General features: G+C 40.6%; 1 protein-coding gene across 1 annotated transcript; it reads right to left on the bottom strand.

Annotated features, from left to right (window-relative positions):
* Nucleotides 1–4,746: 4,746 nt before the first annotated feature.
* On the bottom strand, nucleotides 4,747–7,477 carry LOC307028111 (THAP domain-containing protein 6-like). Its single transcript, XM_079662889.1, has 3 exons — nucleotides 7,390–7,477; nucleotides 6,814–7,015; nucleotides 4,747–6,643 (listed from the first exon to the last, which is right to left on the bottom strand). Exons 1-3 carry the CDS (start codon nucleotides 7,467–7,469, stop codon nucleotides 6,389–6,391), a joined length of 537 nt encoding a protein of 178 aa, XP_079519015.1. The 5' UTR covers nucleotides 7,470–7,477; the 3' UTR covers nucleotides 4,747–6,388.
* Nucleotides 7,478–15,088: the final 7,611 nt, after the last annotated feature.

The following is a 15,088-nucleotide window of genomic DNA, read 5'->3' on the forward strand; positions in this document are numbered from 1 at the left end:
AGGCAGTACGACTGGCCTGGTAGTTGAGCAAAAATGGTTGGCACATTCCTCAATGAGATATTATCCAACTAATCTTTGCCAACTTTAATTCATTTGTGAGATTTAGAGGTAATAGAAAGCATATTTGCTACCTTTACAGTTTGGATAGACCCTGCAATTTGCCCTCTTTTGCAGTCGGTATGCTAAGCTACGCTAGCAGGCTGCTGGCGCTGTCTTATGCACCTGCAGATGTGGAAAAAATATATTATATAAAGGTAAGAATGCTTCCTTGACCTTGAGAAAGTCTGAGTGCTATAGGCTACAGCCAGCAGCTGTCTTAGCATAAATATTGGAAAGAAATCTAAAGTTAACACAATACTTTTTTTAATGTATACTTAAAGTGATATGTAAATAGTAGGGCCGGGACTCGATTAAAAAAATTAATCTAATTAATTAGAGGCTTTGTAATTAATTAATCGAAATTAATCGCATTTTTAATCACATAAATATTTGACCTGAGAACAGTGAGAAGCAATTTTTTTCACATGGATTTTAGTATACCATTGAATAATGACTGAATACATAAGCTTAAGCAACAAAACATTGTTTATTTTGTTCAAGGTGGTACTTAACCAAGACCAACAGAAAAGTGCAATTTTTGCAATAAGGTGTAGCAATAGCATATTTAGGAATATAGTACATTTCAGAGATTCAGGTAGCCTATAGGTAGGTAAACTGTAAACTATAACACCATACTTTCAAGTACATTCAGAACATTGGAAACCCTGACTATTAGAAAACATCTCTCTGTTGCTTCAGAGGCCATAACAGACTTTGTTGATTTACCAACAGTTGATTTAAAAAATCTAATCAATTTCACTCCAACTCTCTCAATAACCTTGGCCAAAACAATAAACAGTTCAACATAAAGTGCCAGTTGCACCAACAACGTATTAAATAGTTCAACATAAAGTGTACCATTTAAAATAAAATAAAAAAAGTGCCAGTGATTGACCTCAATCCCTCCTATTCTTCCAATATCCTGATTAAAAATAAAATCTCTCTGTTGCATAGGCCACTGTTTGATCAACGCGAATTGGGTGTGGGTCCTTGTACTCCGAGTCGGGCTAACATGCACGCTAGCTTCCACGCTAGCTTCCACGCTAGCTGCTAGCTGCTTTTTTAAAACAAAATGTCCCATCCACGGGGCCAACCAAAGCAGTCTCATCAGCTTCTTCGTTCATGTTTGACTATTGTTCACTGTGGTTTGTTGTTTTCTGAAGTCATGAACGTTAGTTGGTGCTCCAGTATAATCGGTACCCCTGAAACTCATCCAGTGAGAAACGTTCCGCGGTGCAAAAATAAGTGTGATTAAAATGCGTTAATTTTTTTAACGCGTTAATTTTTGTGTAATTAATTAATCTTAATTAACGCGTTAAAGTCCCGGCCCTAGTAAATAGGGAATATGCAGACTAATTCTTGCTTAACTAAGCTAACCACCTGTTATTTCATATTTGCTGCGTATAAGTGGAAGTGGAATCAATCTTTTAACCTAACTCTAAAAAGCCTATTTCCCAAAATGTCAAACTAATTCTCTGAATAGTTCAACTAGAAGGCCTACATTAAGCTGCTCTTTAAATGGGCTCATAAATCAACATGCACCAGTAAGTTGCAATTGCTTTCTGATGTAATAGTAGCTTGAAGGGACCAAACATTTTTCCCACTTTTGTTTCACGAAATAAGACATACTGCAGCAAAGTCAATGAGTACAGGAGTATGCTGTGAACATTATCCCTCGTTTCGGTCATGCATCTTCATCATGGCTCCTGTGGATTCCTCCGCCTTCAACCCTGATTCCTGGGTTTCGTTCGAATAATCCATTTAACTTAGGAACCTTCCTAACCGAGTGAAATGACCTGGAAGTCCCTCAGTGGCAGCCATGATAAGTGCCGTTCGAATTCTCTAGAATGATATGAAAGGAAGTTTCAAACTTCCTTTATAACCTCCTTTGGCTTAGGAACCACTGGAACTCCCTAACCGGAAGGAGAGGAGAAAATGCTGCCCCACAATGCCTTGCAGCCGCAGCATTTGACGTCACACAACAGTCGGCCGTTCGAGCATAAATTTCACTTTCGTTTTTTATTTCAATTCCAATTTTGGTCATGAAGAATATGTTTCTCTGTTGTTCATAAAGAATAAAACAACAGCATCAGAGCACGGTGCAGAGTCTCTAGATGAGTCCGTCATTCTTATTAAACATCCATGTTGTAGTCCGTTGTATAGAAAACTGTAGTTTCCATAGTTTCCCCACAGCAGCAGACGCACACAATGACGTCCGCTGGCGCATCATAAACACTTAGGAGCTGATTTTTAAACTACCCGAACGCAACCTTGGGTTGCGATCGGATAATCCAAAAGTCAGCTCCTAACGTCTAACCCTATCGTCTATTCCTTGACCTCTGTGTGAAACGTCATGGGGTTAAGGGATAGTGGATAGGAGAATTCAAAAGAGACTGCGGTGCTTTAGAGAATCAGGGCCCTTCTCACTTCGGTTAAATGGATTCCTTGCGTCCCTCACTTGCGTCGTTTCCCTGCGACTAGTCCCTCCCACCAGGGAAGCATGGAGAGATGCAAGGAAACCACGAGAAGCAGGGAAATGAGTGTTAAGAGCAATGGGACGTCCTTTCCTCCGGAGCATCACGTGAAGCGACGTCCGTTTGTGATGACGCTGCACAGCTGACGTCTGACAGCAGCATGGATGTATAATAAGACAGAGCAGCCAGCTCCGTCCCCGTTGTTTCCACAAACACCCCCGCCTCTGTTAGTACACATTTACTGACACAAACATTTGTATCATCTGTTGTAGACCCAAACAAATACAAATAAAATAAGAACTAATTCTCAAAAAAGATAAACTCCATTCTTAAAATGTATAAACGAACAATAGTTTGATTAATATGGATTAGAGTGCACAAAATAAATACAATAATTCAGAGAAAAAAGAGAGATATGTTATCTATCAAAACCCAGTTAGATTAACATTAATTGGATTGCAAACTTTGTTTGTTTGTTTTGATATGTAGCAAATTAAATTTTAAATAGCACTTAATGACTGACTGAATGGAAATGACAATAAATGAAAATGTAAAACGAAAAAAGTCATCATGAAAATGTTTCCAAAAAATGAATAAAATGATTTTTGACCACTTTGTTGTTCAGATATATCACATATTTGTAACTAAATGATACATGAATTGAAACAAAACACGGTATAAACTGAGGAGTGACTCCCGTGAGGTTCATGTATTTTCTTCACTCCGCTGGGAAACTGCTCTCATGTCAAGAAGCATCAGATCAGTGCGTGCGCTGCATCGTCCAATCAGTGAGCGATACACAGTAAGGGACTGGGCGAGTGTATGAGGATTTCATCGGAGCATGTCTGATGGTTCCTCGGTTATCGCTCCTCCATTATCGCTCCTCGCCCTCGCTCCTCGGTCCTCGGTTATGGCTAGAAAGGATCCGTCTTGTGTAAATATGACGTCACGTTCTCGTTGTAACTCTCGTTGTAATAGGCGCGGCTCGGAAACACATCTACAGCAGTAACATGCAACATGTACATTAATGCAGCAGCAATATTAATAGATAAACATCAGACATAATAGTAAAACACTGAAAGGGAACATTTTATTGCACCAGGAGCTATCTTGGGACTTTTACTGCGACAACGTTGCCTGTGAATAAAAAATAAACCATAGTGTTGGTGATCTACAGTGTTGTCATTCTTCTTTGAACAGCAAGACCGCTAACACCCTATTTCAACAATCACACTCCCTGTAATTGACATAATTAATAGATGGTTTAGCTTCTCACCATCATTTGCTGTGGCCAACTGATGTTAACGATCGTAACTGAAGGCTGCCTGCCAAACGTAAACATTCAGCCACGTGACTTACAAACTCTCGCGAGAGTTTTACACCAGACGGAGCCTTTCTAGCCATAACCTCGGTCCTCCGGCAAAAATAAGGCCATTGGGACCATAGATATAAATATATATAAATAATAAATAATTATATAAATAATATAAAATAAATATAGATATAAACACTAGATGACTCACCCGCGCTGCTGGCCAATGGAGACCGACGTTGCCACATGGCCGCCATCTTGCTACAGGCAGTGCTCTCATTCATAACATTATGGTTTGCTATTTAAATTATTATATTACATTACATTACTTTTAGCTGACGCTTTTATCCAAAGCGACTTACAATGACCGATCACAGGGACATTCTCCCTGGAGAAACTAAGGGCTAAGTGCCTTACTCAAGGGCACACTAGTGGTTATGTTCCAGGCGGGATTTGAACTCACAACCTTCCGATCTTCAGCCCACCTCACTATCCATTAGACCACCACAATTCTTTTGACATGAGATCTTAATATCGTTCAACTTTTGTATTTAGTTTCTGGATTTGTAAAAAAATCCAGACCTTCCTGGGTACCACGGAGATAAAGGATTTAATATGACAAGCCATATGATGCTCTCATTTGTTGGTGACATTCCACATGCAGATAAGATAAGATGGTACTTTATTGATCCCATTTTGAGAACAAATTTTTAGTTACAGCAGCGTAAGGGACAAGGCAATGGCCATAACAAATAACATACCATATCCAATATGAAAAAACATTGAAACTTGTTTATTTATTTATTTTTGGTTCATTTATAGTTGTGAGTGTGTCTGGGCTCCTGAACCAGCCTCACCTGTCTCCCCTGTCTCCCCCCTCTCCCCCCTGCTCCTCTTTGAGGCAGCAGCAAAGACTAGTGTTAGCTCTCAACAAGTTTTTAAAGTTTATCTTCGTTAGTCGGACGACGAGGCGTGTCCTGTCGCCCAAACTCAATTTGGTGTGTCCCGCACCGCTGGCCGTGACACGCCTTATTTGGCCTTTCATGGCCGACGCACGGCCGATTCAACATGTTGAATCGTGCGTCGGCCACAGGCAGTCGGACAAAGAAATCACTCTGATTAGCTGTTCAGCTAGCGAATCAGTGCATGAGAAGCGAAACGGTTGCTTGAGAATGTCTTCCACAAGCAACACTCCAATGGCTGATAGCTCCAGTACCGCACGAAACATGTTTTCGATGGACGAGAGTGAAAATGGAACGCACACGCTATTTGTTGTTTGTTTAAATCACGTAGTCGGTTCTTCTTCTCTGTCTTCCGGTTGTTGCCTCTTTTGAATGACGAATACACACTACCGCCGCCTGCTGGTAAGGAGAATTATTGCCACTCACGCATGCACAGTTCGTACGTATTCGGCTGAAGTCTTTGCGGTGTGTTCCAGTGCGACACATGGCCAAGAAGCAGGAGAACACGGCGACGCAACAGTCGGCGTCGGCATCGGCGAGTTCTCTGGTGACTGCTTGGTGTGTCAGGGCCTTTAGACTAAGGCAGTGGTTCTCAAACTTTTTCTTTTTCTGTCAAAAAAGTCGGGCCCCCCCAACACAAATAGTCAGGCTCAGTGGCGGCGCCAGAGATTTATTTTGCGGTGCTGTGGGGTAGCTTGACGTTTCATAGAGGGTGCTCAAACATTTAGGGTTTCCCATTAATGTACCGGGCGCTACAGTGGAATTTTCTACTGCAACAATCCCCACGCAAATACACAGTGTACCCGCGACTGTTACAATGAAGGCTCGATAATCAGCTCACGGCATATAGGTGTAAGAAGGGGTAAAGTGCTATTTTTATAGGTGGTGTGTGGACCTCACATAGGGGGGTCCGGGGGCAAGCTCCCCCGGGAAGATTTGTTGTTAAATATTGGAGTTAAATACATCAATCTGGTGCACTTTGAGAGCAAAATGAAGAGATCTATGGATACATCTCTCAACACCCATTTGAAACAGAACTGTAAACAGATTTACTTTTTCTTTATGGATATTTTACAAATCACCCTTTTAAACTTTAACCTTTTTTTAATGTCATATAGTATTTCATACCTGTTTTTCATTATTCTCTTATTTTTTTATAACTATAATGATCATATAAACGTGTGCCTCGGAAATAATTGTTTACATTAATGGTGACCAAAGATTTGAGACCCACTGAGATAACACTGAGAGAGTCCTTTAGCTCACTGAGTCTCTCAGTCTCTCAGGAGAGGACTCTCCTCCACTTTGTTGTTGAAAAAACTCCTTATATCCGTTAGCGTAGCTCGCTAGCACCAGAATCTAACAACAACGATCTCCGGTACCGAAGCGCTCTCTCTCTCTCTCGCTCGCGCACACACACACAAAATGGCTCATTCCGCACACACACAGAGCCGAGCTTTAATGAAACATAGAGACCCAGACGTAATAGTACTGTACTGTATCATATTATTTTCGAATCAATAATCTTTCAAAATATGAAATTATTTTTTTTGGCCTGGTCCGTTGTCAAAGTGCACTCCCAGGTATTTGTAGTCCTCCACAACAGCCACATCCTCTCCCAGAATGCACAGGGGTAGAGGAGACGTCCTCACCCTCCTGAAATCAATGACCATCTCTCTGGTCTTGGCCACATTCAGAATACTCACAATATTAGGCTGAGGTTCATCCTGAGACAAGTCCATTGGTAGGTCATCTTCCGCTCTTCTAGAAGTGGTTGTGCTTCTTGTTGTTTCCGGCTAAAACAAACATAATTAAAGACATTTTGAGTTTTTAAAATGTACTGTAATACACAACACATTATTTCTTCCTAAACTTGCAGAAAGAAAACTAAAGTGTGACATTTAATCACATATTTATACATCAATGTTATACACCTTGAATTCTTGTTGGCCAATGATACACATACCCTTTGAAGATGAGCTGGGAAGTTGAATACTGTTGGCACAACACCATCTTTGAGCCGGACAGTCTGCCCCGCCCTGTCAAAGTCCTCACTCCTGAAGTGCTCACTGCAGAGCAGTGTCCTGCCAGAGGAAACAAAACTGTCCCTTCTTAGGGCAACTTCCCACTGCCTCCTCCTCTCTCCGCTTTTGGGAAACCTTAAAAACCTGAGAAAGAGCCAGATATATAAATTATTGTCAACATTTTCCGCCCTTCTTTCCTTTAACATTAAGGGTAAGGACAAAAATACACACCTAAATGATCAAATGTTTGGGGTAATTGTATGTATGTATGTAATGTATGTATGTATACTTTAAGAATAAGACAACCACACTAAGAGTTATAAAAAAGGTGTCCAAAAGAAAGATTAAATAATTGTGTAAACAAATGGTAGCAACATATTCTAAAGAGGCTGGGTCAACAACAATCTTGTAATACTATTATCTCACATGATCCTGTGTAGCAGGATTTGTAATGTACATACATCCACTAAGTAATTAACGATTATGCTAATTATAGTCATAATATTGTCATATCTTACACGTGAAAGGTGATTCCACGGGTCCTTGTTTCCAGACTGCGGCGATTAGAGCATCCGTAGGCTGCACAAAAGTCAGGCATAGTCAGGTACTTCTGTAAACACAAAGCCAGCCATTTCTTGTATCATAATGTATCTAAAATGTAAGATGTTTTTAACAAGCCAAACCACTTGGAAGAAATCCTGTGTAACTTAAAGGCCATGTAATGCATCTAACACAGGTGTTTTTTAACATGTAGTTTAGATATCACCAGAATAAAAATAAATAAAAATGTTTAAAGTTTCGTCATAATTAAATGACATATACGTTAAAAACCGATGTTGGTTCCGAAGTTTGCCGAGTACGCCCCCGATCACTCCCGAACGAGCGGTGACGTCACACGTGGCAAACATTGCCATTTGATCAAATCAGTCCAAATGGCAAGCAACGCGATAACTTCAGACAGCGACAGCGATCATTCAAGCTCAGATTCGGTGGGTTATCTGGATTCAGTTACAGAAGTAGAGAGTGAACCAGCTAGCCTTTCACTTCAAGGCATCTTGCCTTATAAGTACGAGCCTCCTGCCCAGCAATCGAACAACGAGGCAGAAACTTGTGAAAGAGAAGCGGATTCCGCAGCCGGCGAGACTCGAGTCGGCAATACTGAATGGTAAATTCTGTTTTATTTAATTTGACCTGCACTAAATGTCGATCTTAATTTGTCATCTGTTCCTCACACGTCCGGCAGATATTGTTTTGTTTTTTAATGTTATGTACAATATTCAGGTGTACATGTCAATGCTGTGAAAGCATGCCCACTGCAGATGAATGTGTATGCTGCAGAGAGATCTGGCAGGTGATGGAACAAATAGACAGTTTGCAACCTACTGACCAGATAGCAGAGTCCTGCATCGGGTCGGGTATCCGCGGGTAGATGATGCGGGTCCGGTTGCGGGTGTTGCATAATAAATATATTTAAACAATAATAATTTAGTTTAATGTTTAAATCCTCAGACCTCTCCTCCGCGGTACCGAGCATAATCATAACCTCTGCAGTGCATCTATCTGCTGCTGAGCGCACCACATTCTGAATGGCTGAGGTGAAGCTCTCTATAGCGGAGAATACAGCATTTTCAATAACTCTTCCTCAAGAGCGAAATCCAACGTCTGGGAGGCTTTTGGTGTCATCCTAGATGGAGAAAATAAACAACATCCCAGGCTTTTTGAGCCAAATATGCAACTGCGTGTTAATTGCACGTTGTCACTGCTTATATATGCGGGTTCGGGTCGGGTTGCGGATCTTGTGCCGGCGGGTCGGGTCGGGTTGCGGAACTAATTGGCAATATGTGCGGGTAGCGGGGCGGGTTCGGTACTGCACGTCACGGGTGCGGGGCGGGAGCGGGTCTTGAAAATCAGACCCGTGCAGGACTCTGCCAGATAAAAGACACCGACGAGAAACCAAGGTGCATTATTAGCCACCCAGGCTTTAGAGAAGGCTGTCTCAGTGTTTGGACACTGAAAATAGCGTATCTTCAATACAAACAACAATACAGAGCAGTTGATGGCCCACTACACCAGTAAGTAAATATTGATTGACCCAACTGCCTATTGCAGCTTTTGCTTTCATATAATACTTTTAGTCGCTACAGTCGGTACACTTTTAAAGATACCATTAAACTCTTTCAAGCAGTCAAAAACAGCTTGGCTTTTATTTTTTCTGTGTATGCAAGTTCAATGTATGCTTGGGAAAAGAAACAACTACACATGTGAGGAAATATATAAGAGGTCTATGATTCTGTCAAGCAGTCATGTATAACCTCATATTTATTTTGTACAAGTAACTACAAATATCATGTTATAAGCCAATTTGTAACCATTGCTACATAATAGTACTACATAACATTTTATTTTTCTCCAAATATATTTATAATCTGTATACTTTTTTTTCATTAGGAAGCATCGATATACAGCTTATCGACAGTTTGTACGTTGGTGCTGGGGTGTACTCGGCCCAAAAATCAGAGTCCCGCTGCCTGCATGTGCAGTAACCGAGGTACGGAAGACTTACCCTGAACCGGGAGGCCGCTATCAGGGATTTCAATGACCAAATCTGTAATTTGACACAAGTCATGCAGCTGAACTGGTTAAAATGGTTTCGCATGATGTAAATAATTTACAAAGTACATCATTTACAATATTATTTTTCCAAAGAAACATGTAAATATAACAACATTTTCCAAATCACAAATTTGTAAGATTGTATTAATTTACTGTTTGATAAATAAAAAAGGGTTCTTTTGTTAATTTTTCACTTGTAACATTTTATCTTTATTGCAGTGTACATTAGTCTATTTTGGTATATGTGCGAGCCCACAAATAATTAAAAGTGGTAAAAAATAATAAAGATATTCAGACGTAATTCATTTTTGGCCTTACTTATTTCACTTCAACTTTTATATATTTCAGTCACTAGGCAAGTTCACTGTACTCTGGTGACATTTAGCTCAAGCTGGCAGTAACTTAATTCTGACCCGAGTTTTGTGCACAATCTTCCAGCACCCATGATCAATGTTTATAGCAATCAGGAAACATTCACAGCTCACAACTACACATCGCTTCCCCATCATGAATTGTTAGATAAAAAAAGTTTAGCGAGGTCCGGTTACACATATGTCGAGCGAAAATAGCGGAAGGATACAAAACAAACAATCCAGACGAGGCTGGTGTTTGCCACGTGTGACGTCACACAGCTGGGTTAATGGCTGGCAAGCTTTTCGCTGCCGGAGCGGAATAACACGGGAAAGTGGCACACATTTCATGTTATTTGGGGGGTATTTATGGAAAGAATCATTGATGTTGATATGTCAAATGAAACAGTGGAAAGTGATGAAGCGATTTATTAACACAGAATAACATTTATTTTGGACATTACATGGACTTTAAGTTATGCTGAAAAGAAAGAGCAGTTCTGCCTCTCCCACTGCTGTAAAGTTGCTGGGTCAACTTTGTAATACTAGGTCTCACTCACAGCCTCTTGTTATTAGCCAGCTAATAAATACAACCACATCACATACACAAAGAAAAGCTGCAATTTCAACATTTCCAAGCATCCTGTATCATAGCCATGCTAATAACGTTTATAATAAACCAAACCATTTGTAAATCAGTCAAGATTTCAGCGAGTTAAGAGTATTTTTGTGCAGATCACTCACCTTACAACAGCTGCCATAGCGCGTACCAGAGTAGCTGTTGACTGTAGCAAGATGGCGGCCGGTAAGCTATGCTGGAAAATCTCCAAAATCTTCCATGAGCCATCTAGTGTTTATATATATCTATGATTGAGACGCTACTCAAGATGGCGCAGACAAATCAACTTCCGGTGAGACCGAGACAGAGGAGCGAGGAAATGAAAAATAAGAGAAGTGAGAAGGGACCTCAGACTGTACTTTCACTATCCGACGTGTTTATGATGCGCCAGCGGACGTCATAAATGTGCGTCTGCCGCTGTGGGGAAACTATGGAAACTACAGTTTTCTATACAGCGGACTACAACATGGATGTATAATAAGAACGAGGGACTACTGTAAACTCATCTAGAGACTCTGCACCGTGCTCTGATGCTGTTGTTTTATGCTTCACGAACGTGGACAACAGAGAAACATATTCTTCATGACCAAGGTTGGAATTGAAATAAAAAAGGAAAGTGAAACTTATGCTCGTCACTCTCTATATCACCATTCAAACATCTTTTAAAAGTTGAACAAACCCCACACAGCTCAGTAAACACTGTGAATGTTGACTTTATTTGATCATTTCAGTAAAAAGTAACCTTCGTATTTCTCTTTTTGATTATACTGATGAATGTTAAAAACAAACCACCTTGGCAAGTTACCGTTTTAAAAAGCTTAATAAGCACCGTAACTTTCATGATATAATTTCTCGGTCATAATCGGTTGTTTCCGTGAACGGCCGACTGTTGTGTGACGGCAAATGCTGCGGCTGCAAGGCATTGTGGGGCAGCATTTTCTCTTCTCCTTTCGTAAAGGGAGGTCCAGTAGTTCCTAAGCTAAAGGAGGTTATAAAGGAAGTTTGAAACCTCCTTTCCTATCATATAGACTAGAGAATTCGAACGGCACTTATCATGGCTGCCACTGAGGGACTTCCGGGTCATTTAACTCCGTTAGGAGGGTTCCTAAGCTAAATTGACTATTTGACTTCAGCCCTTGTCTTTTTTTCCCGCTCTATTTCCCGTCTCTGTTTTCTGATGTTTGCAAGTCCTTTTTTTGCAGCACATTCAGCCTTGTGAACACAATTACAATACATTTGATTTATTGCTGAATATTAGGCTGCCGTTTTTAGCCGATAGGCCGCAATGCTCTCTTAACCAAATTAACAGACATTTGGCCACTGAGACGTAAGCAAATGCAACTAACAGGACAGGAATAAAAACATTGACCCATTATCTCGTCCTTATCGTAAACCACCATTCACAAATACATAATGTATTTAGAGCTGGACAGTATTAGAGTTGCTTTTATTTTTGAAAACATTTGAAAATCATGCTTTGGCTTTCTTTGATCAACCTCCTCTTTACTTTCTCATCTTGACGGTTGTAGGAGTCTGAGAGTAGTCTGTAATCACCTGCTGCCTGACTTCACTCTGCATGTGTATACTTGAATCATCAAACTAGTCTACATCAGTTCGTAAACACACCTTTAATTTGCCTGATTTACTCAGAGCAAACTGTTCCTAGTGCTTTTGGTGAATAGTTTGGTTTGTTTTTACATAAAGCCAGCTCAAACCTTTGTCGGCATGATGCGAGTGTTTTTGCAGTCTGTGTTATACGAAACTGCAGGTATTGAAAATAAGTCACAGAACTTGGGTACAGTAAAGTCAATCTAAACAGAAATTACCTTCATTCTGTTATGTGTTATGTTTCCTTTAACTCCCAAGGTGGTTGATTTAGCACTGTGTGTTCACAAACACACACACACACACACACACACACACACACACACACACACACACACACACACACACACACACACCCACAGAAGGTCATGGGTTTAGATGGTCTGTACATACTTTGCTCTTCTCAGTGAATGCCTGTGTCCTTCCCTGCTCCGAGCTTTCTGGGGCTGCACTAAATTATTTAAGAGACAACAGCCATCTCTGAGGAAACCAAACAGACCCTCTTCTGTGTCCCATGAGCCCAAGAGGAGGCAGACGGGTAGCTAGGGCAGTGATGCCGGAAATAACATGGCAGTGAACATTTCCAATAGCTGCTTTAGCACAGGGCTGGTATCTGGTTCAGAGACTCTTGCTGCAAATGGAGGAGAGTGAAGGTTTCCAAGCAGATGTGCTGATGCCAGGGAGGAACAAAAGACTCCTCTCTCGGATGGGGCTGGATCAGAGTTGAGAGGATGGCTGTTTGTCTAAAGAGCATTTTCAGAGCGGTGGGCGCAGCCAGATCCAAACAAAAGAGACTCAGTTCTCCACTCCACCTCTGCTGCCTTTTGGCTCGCTGCCGGTGCCCCTACTTCCCCACACTGAGAAGCTTTCACTCCGTGGAAAGTGACAGTCCATCTTTCCTCATCCTCAGGCATGACCAATCAACCCTGAGAAGGGTGATGGATGATCACAGAGTCCTCTCACTCCTGCACCTTGCGGGCTTGCACCCTGCAAATCCATGTGTGCAAAACCACACAGTCTGTTTTTCTCCAACTACTTACCTGGGGGAAATATTCCAATGCATACATTTGCACATTGAATTGTTGTACCACTCGCCCAGACAAAAACAGTTATGGCAAAGCTATGCTTCTGCTCAATGATTAATTATTCACAAAGTGTCTCTGTGTTTTTACTCTTTTTTAACCTGTTCTCTCTTTTGTCAGCAGAAAAGAAACTACACAAAAAATGTAAAAATACAACTCCCTTTCATTTTAAAGTCTGTCAAGCTTTGGATGTTTAACAAGCCCGAACATGGTTATTCAAAAATATATAAAAAATAATGACTCTATGTTTGGTTCTTACCCACGATACCAGAGTCATGCCCTTAACTAAACTCTGGTCATGTAATGTTGAATGCTAGATTAAACAAAACAAAAAATTAAACAAATATGTTTTTGTTCCCATTTGTAACTCTTTCTTTTATTATACCGTTTTTCCCTTTTCTTATATAATTATTTCATTACATTTAAATGATTTGGCTGAACAAAAAATATATATTTTTCAGCTTGGTTTCCATTTGCGCTGTAATTAGCAACAGCTTCTAGCTCTAGTGCACATTTTTTTTTTTAAAGAATTCTCTTATCTTGATTCCAGTTTCTTTAGCCGGCAGCCAAAACCTTCCCAGGTACAAAACCTTCATGCTGCTCTGTGCTTATCAGCATGTCTGAATCTTTTTCACGATTGTCAAAGTTGTCCTTCTCCCTCTGTATAATAATCACCCATCATCTTCCTCATGGCTCGGATCCATCCTGTCAAAGCACCGGTCTGCATTTCCATCACGCTCACCGTCTAAAGCTGCATGAATGCATGTTGCAAAGGTCACAGTGGAGCAATAATGTTAAGCAGCAGATATTGACTCTGGCTGAAAGAAAGTGCACACTAAATGAAGACTAAGCTGTTTCAGTCGGTGTCTTTCGAATGTCTCAAGAGTGTTTTCTCTCTGCAGCCTCACACGGCCCAAGATGCAGCTGCCTGTCAGACGAGAGAAAATGCCTTCCTCCTGTTTTAGTTTCCTTAATTTGCCTCCCTTAATTTAAACCAATTTAAGTCATTCTCCACAAGCAGGTGTGTTATGTAATTTCTCGGATAAGGCCTGGTGAATTGCCCTAGGAGATGTATTTTTATGCACACAAATCTCATCCTATTTCCCAGGGACGGCAGTGAGGATATTTTTTCCTCTAAGATGTCAGGCACATTTTGTTTTGTGGATGACATCAAGCGTTGCCTCTGCTTATTGTGTAGAACATGCAACGCTCGTGGGGCCATTGTTCATTCAACACAGGCTGAAGCTGCAAATATGCAAGTAAATAAAAACAACCAGGAATGGGAAGCTGTGCAGAAGCGATGGATGTATAAAAACTGTCACTCTCCCCACTTTTCTATTGTACCTTTAATAAAATAACTTTTTATCATTTGAAAAGTAAGGCATCTATTTCAAAGGCTGTTAAAGGAATTGGAAGATAAATCATGTGACACACAAACCAACCTAATTACTTCACAGTATACCAGAAACATTATGCATTTTTAAATCAAAAGACAGGGCGTGACCCTCTCAGAGAGGAATATTTCAGCCTCACAGCAGGAATTCTGTTGTTATTGTTAATGGCTCTGCATGCATGGTGAAATTTGATAAAAACTTTTCCCCAGTTTACTCCCACACTCCATCTCCCAATTTAATTTCCTGTCGTCTTTAGCTGAAAGTCTCTTTGATTTATGCTCCATTGTTCTCCATCATGGATCATTACAGATGTTGTTATAAACCTCCAAGCATTGCTCGGCCTTGCATTTACATTCCTATTACTGTAGCTTGTAGAAATAGAAGTAATTTAATGTTGGGCTGTTGATGTCGTGAAAAGCAGGCACTTAGCATTTGCTGATTAGATTTCCAGCTGTGTCTTTTCTTACCTTCCTATTCCATTCACAACTGTTTATGTTGCGCACTAATTAGAGAAAATTGTAAAATAGTCAGCAAAAGATGAGATTTCCGAAATA

Source organism: Notothenia rossii, assembly GCF_949606895.1.
Source record: "Notothenia rossii genome assembly, chromosome: 2".
NCBI classification, from domain to species: Eukaryota; Metazoa; Chordata; class Actinopteri; order Perciformes; family Nototheniidae; genus Notothenia; species Notothenia rossii.